We start from the raw sequence: 10,268 nt of genomic DNA on the forward strand, positions 1-10,268 counted from the left end.
ATATATATATGATGCATGCAAGAAAATTCATAGTTGCAGGGTAGAAAATTATCATTTTAGTGTGGTACGATGATTCAACACACACTCAGAAGAGAGAAAAAAATTAATAATGACACTAAAAGTTTTTACGTTGAAACCCCAAAAAGGGAAAACCCACGGGGTCTAGCCTAACTGAAGAAATTAAGTATAAATTAGATATTATATATACAGTCCCTCGTCCCACAGATGAAAAAGGGTTGATCAATATTTAGAGTTAAAACATCAGTGCACGAATAAACTTATTGTAAGAAGTGGGCAGCGACCGATGACGATCGTTGGAGGCGGAAGGTGCTGGTTGACGACGGTCGGCAGTGATCAACGGTGGTCGACGATGATTGATGACCTTCGACGACGATCAACGACGGTCGGCGGTGATCGACAGTGGTCCGTGGTGATTGGCGACGGTCAATGGTGGTCAACGACGGTTAGCGGAGGTCAATGGTCGTTAGTGGCAATCTTCGATGGCAGGAGTGGTGCTGGACTTCAACTCCTTCTCAAAGTTTAAGTTCTTTCTCAGACCTCAAGCTCCTCCCTCCCCCGAGACTGGTGAGGCTCTATTTGTAGTGTTGTAAGTGCAATTAATGCAGAAATATGAACCACATTGATCGGACAGTCCGAAAAGCTTTCTTCTATCAGATGATGTTTGATGAACATTTGAGTGCCTTAATGATGTAGGAATTGAGAGATCTTGGGCTCATTGGATTCTTGTTAAAACACTCGATTCAACTGCAAATTTGCAGCTGTTTGAACTTCCAAATGCATTTGAAAGAGTTCCAAACATGGATTGAGGGCTAACTCGTTGTGTTCCGAAAAATTGTGTTTAGGTGAAACTTATGAAGCAATAATTGTGATTTATCATTGTTGTGCGCTGAAAAATTCATTGCGGTTAAGTGATTATTTTATGTATTGATGTTGCATGAAGTTCTAGCACACAAAGAATTAACAAAAATGTAGCAGCAAAAGACACAAGAAAATATTGTGGAAAAACCCGAAAAGGAAAAAAACCACGACGCCTTGTTTAGTCAAAGTAATCCATTATGTGTTTGTTAGTACATATGCTCACTCTTCTCATGAATTAGAGAAAATGAAATTACAAAGCTGATAATTACAATTGTACAATAATAATTAAACTATAGTAGTCGTAATGTTATAATCAATGGTTATAATAGTGATAGTTGATCACAGAGGCTGCAGTTGGAAACTGTAACAATAGTAGTTGGTCACAAAGGTCGTAGTTGATTGCTGCACACTCAACACTTGGGCACAAAGGTCGTAGTTGGTTGTTGTAATCTCATCAATTGACCACAAATATCGTAGTTGGTGACTGTAATAGCGTCAATTGATCATGTTTGTCATAGTTGGAAGTTGTAACAAGCCACAAAAGTTGTAATTGGTTGATGCACATATAGTTGTTGGTCATAAAGGTAGTGGTTGGAAGGTGCACTATTATTTTTTGGCCACATATGACATAGTTGATAGTTGTAGCACTGGTAGTTGGCAACATAGGTCGTAGTTAGTGAGTATAATAGTGTCAATTGGCCACAAATTTTGTAATTGGAAATTGTAATAGTAATAGTCTGCTTCAAAAATTATATTTGTTGATTATAATATCATCACTTGGTTGCAAAGGCCATGGTTTGAAATCTGTAATTTTAGTTGGCCACATAAGCCTTGGCTGGGGGTTGTAATAGCTTCAATTATTCACATTGGTTGTAGTTGGTGATTACAAAAGCAATAATTTGACATAATAGATGTAGTCGGTTGTTGGACCCCTTCCCTAAGAACAAGGTTATAGATTTACATTGGATACCACATTTATCCACATACAACATAAAATAAAATACAAGTGCTTGGAACAACTGTGTATTCTAGCTACGACAGTCCTAAACAATGGTTTACGGTGGCATGTGGTGATGACTGATGGTGGTCGACGGTGGTCAGCGACTACAGAAGTTGGAAGTTATCATCTGGGCTTCAATACACGTTATAGGTTACAACCACATTTGGCATGCATCATTTGAAAATAGTGGTTGCTAGTGGCAGGAGGTAGGCATTTGTCGACGATGGCCGACGAACGGTGATTGCCGACAGTTGGCAGCTACAAAGGTTCAATGTTATTGTTGGGTCTTCAATTTTGTGTTATATATTATAGCCGTATTCGGGATACAACGTAGCAAGCATGGATGGCATACGACGGTGAATAGAGAAGGCGACTTGTGGTGGTCCAGGGTTATGAATGTTGGAAGTTATGGTCTACTCTTCAGCTCATACTAAGCTTTAGAGTTAATACAAATATAGATATATTATACATATATTATAGATATCACATATTATACATTCTGATATGATACGTTATCGATCTCTAACAATACATCAATAAATTAAAATTAAGTCAAACCCTCGATTACACTTATTAGAGAATAAAATTGAATTAAGTTATCTTTATAAATGATTAAATTTATTTTAAGATTAATATAATATAAATTATTTATTAATGATTCTAGGGCTGTAAAAAAAGCTCGTTGTTCACGAACAGTTCGTGTTTGATTCGTTCAATAAGTAAATGAGACGAACGTGAACACATTTTTTTCGTTCGGTTAGTTAAACGAATCAAACACGAATAATGATGTGTTAGTTCGTGTTAGATTCGTTATTGTTCGAAATATAAAATAATTTAAAAATATATATATAAAATTTATGATATTTTAAAAAATTAAATTTTATAAATTATAATATATAATAATATATTAATATACTATATAAGTAATATACTAATATAGATATTATAAATTTATATAATATAAGTTATATAATTAATATAATATATTATTTATATATATTAATATTAGAGATGTCAAACTGACTCGTTGTTCGCGAACAAGTCGTGTTTGGCTCGTTCGTTAATAAACGAACACGAATAATTTTGAAAAAGAGCTTATTTCAAACAAACATAATTTCAAATGAACGAAACACGAACACAAGCTCTATTCATTCATGTCGGATCTGTTTACACCCTAATATAATTCTTTATTATTTTAATTTTTTTCAGTTTTCCCGACAATTTTATTTCAATCTTATCCTACTGTGTGGACTGCGTGACTCCATCAAATAGGCAAGCCATAGTCCACGCCATTCGCCGCGCTCCAAATCTTAAAACATTAGTATTTTTTGTAATATAAGATGTATTTTATTTTTAATTAATATATCTGTACATTCGAGCAAAGAAAATAACACTGTTTCAAAGCAGACATATTAGCCAATAAATTTAATTAGACTTATAAAATGAGAACTATGCACATAATTTGACTTGTATAAATTTTAATGAAATTTGCATGCATATCACATATTTCTTATGTATTTACATATCTGAAATCATATTTATATTTATAAAACATTGGCGTCATATCACGAACTAATGCTATTTTTTATGTGACATGAAATACGAGCGATTTGCACGTAGATACGAATGTTTAGGCATGAGATTTATGTAAATGACCCTAAAATTTAACATATTTAATTGAACGGAAAAAAAAAAATTATGATTTTAAGGAACATATCATTTCTCTCTAAGCCCTAAATCAAATTAAATCAATATTTAATTAGGAATATATTATTTATACTTTATCTAATTATTTGTTTGTAAAAATTGACCCGTAGTTTTAAAAATGGAGAATTGCATGTTACTGAGAAGGTGTGATAGATTTGAAAGAAATTTGATCTGATTCTTAATTAATTTAAAATTCTTGATAATTTACGAGTTAAATTAGGAGTTAGTATTTTAATGTGAGCCTCTTTCGGAAATGTACTTGGAGTCCATTTTAACTCAAACATTTTTTTTATCTTTTATAAGAGAATTTAATGATTAAAATTTTTCGAGATCAACAGACTAGCAAAGTACTCATTATTGGAGATAGGGGATCATAATTTAGTCACATGTGGTCTACCGTTGCTTTCGGATCGAGAAAATCCTCCGTCAGACACTCCAAGTGTAAATCAGGATTTTTAGGGCTAGACTAGCGACTAGGCGCCGGACTTAAGTGTCTAGGCACCCAAATGCCCACTTGGATGGTCGAAACGAAGCCCCTAGAAGTTTGGCACGAGTTTCTGACATTTAGATGTCAGACTGGGTGTCTGGGCATCAGTCACGAGCACCTAGGTACCCAAAACAACTAAAAAACAAGCATTTTCCCGAGTCCCTAGAAAGTTGACATCACCTGGGTGGCGCCTAGGCGCTAGGGTCATGACACCTAAACATCCACTTTCAGAACATGATTTTTCATGATTTTGATGTTGATTTGAAATCGATGCACATTGGACTTAAATGGTAGTCCTTGTGTTTGAGGAGATATGTGTAGAAGGATGTAATGTCTTGGGTTTAGCCTCATTTGACATGTCCTAAATGCCCTCCATTAGCCATTTTGGCCTAATCAAATGTGTACTTTTGAGATTTGCATGGGATAGTTGGTATTTTAATAACAGTGATCTCGGGAATGAGCTTCAACAACGCTAGGAGCTCAGGCTTGAGAACTCTATAAGTTTTTAGGAGTTGACTAATTATGAGCTAAGAATCATCAAAAACTTTGATTTTCCCGATGTCCATCTGAATAGCCAACCAAAGTTCTAAAATCATACCCTCATATTCGACAACATTATTAGTACATGGTTCCATTAAATTGTAAGATTATCAGAGGATGCTACGATCGGGCGATATAAACATCAACCCAACCCCTAATTGTATTGGGAGAAATCCCAATGTACCTTCCTTTAAGGAAGATGCCTCATCAAAATACAACTCTCTTTATGGGGGATCAACGACCATCAAATACTCATTGGGAAAATCATCATTAATAGGCAAATCTGTCAGGATTGGGAGAGTTGTTAAAAAAATAGCTAACACCTTCCACTTAACTCGTTGAGGGACATCTAAAATGTCAAACTAGGACAATATCATAGACCATCTGGTCAACCATCCCACTAGAGCGGGACGAGTCATCAGTTACTCTAAAGAGTTTATCATCGATATCAGATCAATATGGTGTGAGAGCATATAATGTCTCAACTTTTGAACTAAAAATATCAACGCCAAGCAATGAATTTCGATCGATGAATAATTCAATTCAGCAAGAATGAAATGCTAAATAAGATAGTACAAAGAGACCTCTTTCCCATCCTCATTCACCTGGGTCAACAAGGCTCCTACCGGCTCATCGAGTGCGGAGATATACGAAATGAGAGATTTCTCTAGGAGGAGAGCTGCTAACATTGGAGGATTCAACCAATATCACTTAATATCACAGAAAAAATTTAACATGCTTTGTCCCAATGGAAACAAGCATCTTTCTTGGTCAATGGAAAAAAATGTTAACATCGACCAGAAAGGTTCGAAATAACCTGCTAATAAATGCAAGCTTTCTTTGAAGGGAACATGATCACGTCAGACTCATATGAGTTCCATCTCTATGATGGATTTAATCTTACCGGGGTCAAATTTAATGTCCCTATGACGGACAATGAAGACCTGAAACTTCATGGAGGATACACCAATGACACGCTTCAATGAGTTCAACTTCAGATCGTATTTTCTAAGGTGCTCAAAAACAAATTTAGATCTGATAGAAGACCCTCTTCAGAATGACTCTTGATTACTACATCATCAAAATAACACTAAAATTGGTGATTTATCAAGTCTTCTAAGATGTGTGTCGTAATGCGCTGAAAGGTAGCCCTGACGTTCTGCAATTTGGAAGGCATGACCCTATCGCAAAATATGTTTTGGAGTACGAAAAGCCATATGTTGTTCTTAATCTTGGGCCATCCGTATTTTGTTATAACCGGATAACCATGAAGGAGAACAACGCATGAGAGGAGGCAACATCAATCATAAGCTCCGAAATCATCAAAGGAAAATCGTTCTTTGGGTAGGATTTATTCAGGTCCCGAAAGTCGATGCAAACCCATATTTGTCCTTTCATCTTATGGCAGGTACGATGTTTGAGAGCCATGCAGGGTAGGTAAAATTTCTAGTAAAGTTTGTCTCGATGAGCTTTATGGTCTAACCAGTGACCATTTGCTCTATTTCAGGTTGCATCCTTCAAGTGTTTGTTTCAGGTGTTTGTTTAACAAGAACCACATTCAAATCAAAGGATAAATGATGTGCAACTACCTCTGGAGCTAAACCGGGCATCTCGGCATTACTCCAAGCAATACAGCCGTGAAACTCTTTCACGATTTCCACAATCTTAACTGTCATAGAATCTAATCAGAGCTTGCTAATATAAGTCGAACAAGGATCATCAATTGTACCGAGGTTGATCTCGGTTTCTCTCTACCATGGGGGCGGATTTGACATTGTCTGGTTATAGATTGTCGTAGGCTTTTAATGCAAGTGGATCACCCTCCTTCCACTATTGTTTGGAGGTCCCCCTTGAGGGGGGTTAGAGTGTTCCTTGTCGTGTTTGTCTCTTCTCTTGAAATTGAGGCCGCCCTAAGTACTTCTACCAACTATCTTGACATATGGTTTGTGAACTGAGTTCTTAAATATTGTAGGCCTTGTTGAACGAACTCGTTCATAAACTCCCGGTGTATGCTGCTTCTTCTTTGTTCCTCTGACTGGACTCTCCCTGTTGCTGTTACTGGGCTCCTCTTCTTGTTGATGACATATTTCTACACTCATCGCACCTTAAATGATGTTAAATCCAAAAATGTCAGGGAAACACACCCAAAGGAATAGAACGTTCTGCTTAGAAGTGATGAGAGAGAGAGAGAGAACACGGTAGGGTACAATAAAAGAGAGTGTCATTTATTCATGACATGGACTCCTTTTTATAGGTCCCCCCCCCCCCCCCCCCCTCATTATTAACTTTTTAGGGTGCTTTTTGGTAATTATAAAGTTATTTGTATATAATAAGACTGGTGATTGATTCGATCGATGAGAGTTGTCGATCGTCTGGTAAGCTTTTATTCGATCGATATATAATACGCTAGAGAGACTCCTGTTGATCGTCTTGAGAACTGATTTTCACCCTACAAAAGATCTTCATTGATCGTTTGGACAAGACATCTCCCCCGACAACATCTAGTTCAAGACGGTCGTCAACAACTATGCCTGATCGTCGGACTTTTGTCGATCGTCATGAGAACTGATTTTTGACCTACAAAAGATCTTCATAGATCGTTTGGACAAGACGTCTCCCCCACCAACATCTAGTTCAAGACGGTCGTCAACAGCTATGCCTGATCGTCGATGTCATCCTCTTGAGCCGTTTATCTGCCTTGAGATTTGTGCTGACATATCTCTATATGCACAAAAATAATCCAAAACATCTTAAAATTCTTACTTTTTATTTATTATTAATTAATATGCCACATATTGAAGAACAACCCCCTTCAACCGGGTCAATGGTTTAAAGAACTTCATACAAGCTTCAGTTGCCGAATAATTACAAATGGAATTCAAAGCTGGACCGTAGCATAGGCTTTCCTTCTCGAGCCAGTAGAACAGCACAAACCAAAAGATGTTGGACCCACCAGCTCACCAGCCCCACACATTGACGTGTCCCCACCCACCACCATTTTTCCGCTAGCAAGGGCCAAACCCGGACAAATAGTCCCACATTGGCTAGGTGTAGGGACTAGCACAAACCAAAAGATGTTGGACCCACTAGCTCACCAGCCCCACCACGTTGACGTGTCCCCGCCCACCACCATTTTTCCGCTGGGCAAGGGCAAACTGCCAAACACCAAACCACGTTCGCCAAACAACCCAAAATCCCACATTGCCTAAATTACCCCCAACCCAAAATACATAAATAAACTTTCCTGCGTTTATTCCCGTCGATTTCGCGATTTGAAACTCCGAAACCCGGCGGCGTTTGAGTGGCACGCGTGAGCGAGGATTGCACTAGACGATTCCAAGCGGTAGCGGTGGCTTATCTCAGACATCAATCAGGAGAATCGGATCCCGCTATAAAATTCATTAAACCCTTCCCTCTTTCTTTCGTCTTCAAAAATTAATTTTTTTTGGAAGAGGAACAGAAAGGAGAAATGGTGGTGGAAAGAGAAGATGAGAGATGGGAGACGCCGAAGTAAATGAGTTGCAGGATTTTGGCCGAGATTTCGTGCCCTCCGCCGCCAAAGAAAAGGTCGTCGGCGACGGTGAAGAGGCGAGATTCGGCGAAGGGAGGTTATTTCCAGTTGCCGGATCTCGAGGCTCTGTTTGCGTTGGTGTTGATGAGTGAAGCTTGCGCTTGGTTTGATAATTATTGGTGGGGGTAGATATGATTTTGTTTGAAGTTTTTCATGTTTTTTTTTTTGTTTATGTTTATAATATGTGTTAGAATGGTTTTGTGGGCTAGTTATGTTGTGTATTGTGGAATTGCGAATGGTGTATATTATTTGGTCATTGATATTATTATTATTATTATTATTTTGCATTTGGATGGTTGATCATGGTGAAGGTTGTCCTTAATTTGTTTTGGGAGACTTGTTGAATTCTTTTTTCTATCGTAATGGATAAAGACGAACGGATTTTTGTGTTCAGTTTAACATCTGGTGCTTTGAGGTGTAGTTTGTGGTTAGTTTGATTTTATTGCATGGACTTGAGAGAAGTTAAAGTAAAAGAGAAAAATTTGATTGTTGTAAGGTGTGTAAGGTGTCAATAATCTTTGTTGCTCAACTTTTCCATCACCCTATTAGTTTTCTTCTTTTTGCCCTCGATTAATTTCTTAAGGAATTGTCAATAAACTGCAATTGTAATTGGTGTGTGTGTGTGTGCGTACTTTTGATGCCACCACCATCATCAATTGTTGCCACTATCCTCATTGTTGATTGCTATGGTTGCCAGCCATCATCTTTGAATTTTAAATTGAATTTATTTTATTTAAAACCAAATAAGAAATACTTTTGTATATTTCTTTAGTTCAATTACATGGCTTTAAAATATTTCAAACATGTAACATTTATTTTGATGTTGTATGTTTTTATACTTTGCATTCCTTTATAGCAAATCAAACACTACTTTGAATTTCAAACATGAATTAAGATTAGTTAACACTAGTCGTGCTCTATATAGATGGTCACCAATCAAATGCACTTTGTGATCCTCTTAAATCAAATTATAGGATCTCACAAACTCTTATCATAGAGTTTTTGAGAATCTAACCTAAAATATAATATAAAAAACAATGTCTTGTAACGACATCCATCATCTTTTGACCAAAATACAGAATTAGCTAGGCTCGTTGAATGTTAGCTCTAAAATGGAAAATAGGTGCAACTAACAAAAAAAAATAATATCAAATAAAACATTTGAGCAACTAAGGTAACCCGATCAATAATTATAACTCCTTCCAATGGTTTTTGTATGTCAAAAAAGTATATTATGATAGCATAAAATAAATAAATAGATATAAATGCTATTTACTAAAATCAATTAAGGAAACTATTATCTAAGGCTTTTTCAAAGCATACTTTCGTTTAATAAACTCTTTAAGAGAATTTTGATGATGTAGCCAATATTTTGATAAACTTGCTTTCATAAAATTTATGGATCTCTTCATCGAAATTAATGGTTTCCAGGACATTGAGTGTTGTTTAGCGACATGAACAAATATTGGATGTGCCAATACAAGTGTGAAAGACACATGAAATGAGGACAAGCACCAAGTAGAAACAATATTTGCATGTGATAAAGGTATTAGGCATAAATTTTTGACTTGATTGGGAGGAAATTGGGTTATTGAATATGTGGTTCGAAAGGAAAATGAAAATGATTTATATAGAGGGAAAAGAGATGGCTTTGATAGGGAAGTTTGTAGATGAGAAAGAAAAGAGATGGGTGTTTATGATGTCCTTAATAGCATTAAAGTATGGAAGCTTGGGAAGTTAAGAGCACTAAAAATTAAAGGAAAAAAAGTGCTAAGGAAGCAAACTTAGAAGTGGGAGAAGATGGCTTCATCTATTGTGCCAAGAAAGGTTGTACATAGGGGAGTAAAATAGCGGAACACGAGCGAGCTTAGGCTCAGCTCATGATCAACTCGTTTATATTTCGAGCTCAAAAAGTTTGTTCATATTCGACTCATTTGCTTAGCGAGCCAAACACGAGTTGTTTACAAATAAAAAGTCGTTTCGACAACCCTAATCACGTATCCATAAGATATTAAGAGTTGGAGCAAGATTTAAAAATTATTATTTATATTCAAACATCATTTGAATCTAATTTAATAATTTTT

At 36.5% G+C, this 10,268-nt stretch overlaps 1 protein-coding gene across 1 annotated transcript in view; it reads right to left on the bottom strand.

Moving 5' to 3' along the window:
• Positions 1-6,712, bottom strand: part of LOC110036377 (abietadienol/abietadienal oxidase-like) — a 16,129-nt gene extending 9,417 nt beyond the window's left edge. Inside the window, exon 1 of the mRNA XM_020740842.1 lies at positions 6,532-6,712. Coding sequence (XP_020596501.1) covers positions 6,532-6,712 — 181 coding nt within the window. The remainder of the gene's footprint in view (positions 1-6,531) is intronic.
• Between the last annotated feature and the right edge of the window lie 3,556 nt (positions 6,713-10,268).

The sequence above is a fragment of the Phalaenopsis equestris genome, unplaced genomic scaffold, assembly GCF_001263595.1.
Source record: "Phalaenopsis equestris unplaced genomic scaffold, ASM126359v1 Scaffold000002, whole genome shotgun sequence".
In the NCBI taxonomy this organism is placed as follows: domain Eukaryota; kingdom Viridiplantae; phylum Streptophyta; class Magnoliopsida; order Asparagales; family Orchidaceae; genus Phalaenopsis; species Phalaenopsis equestris.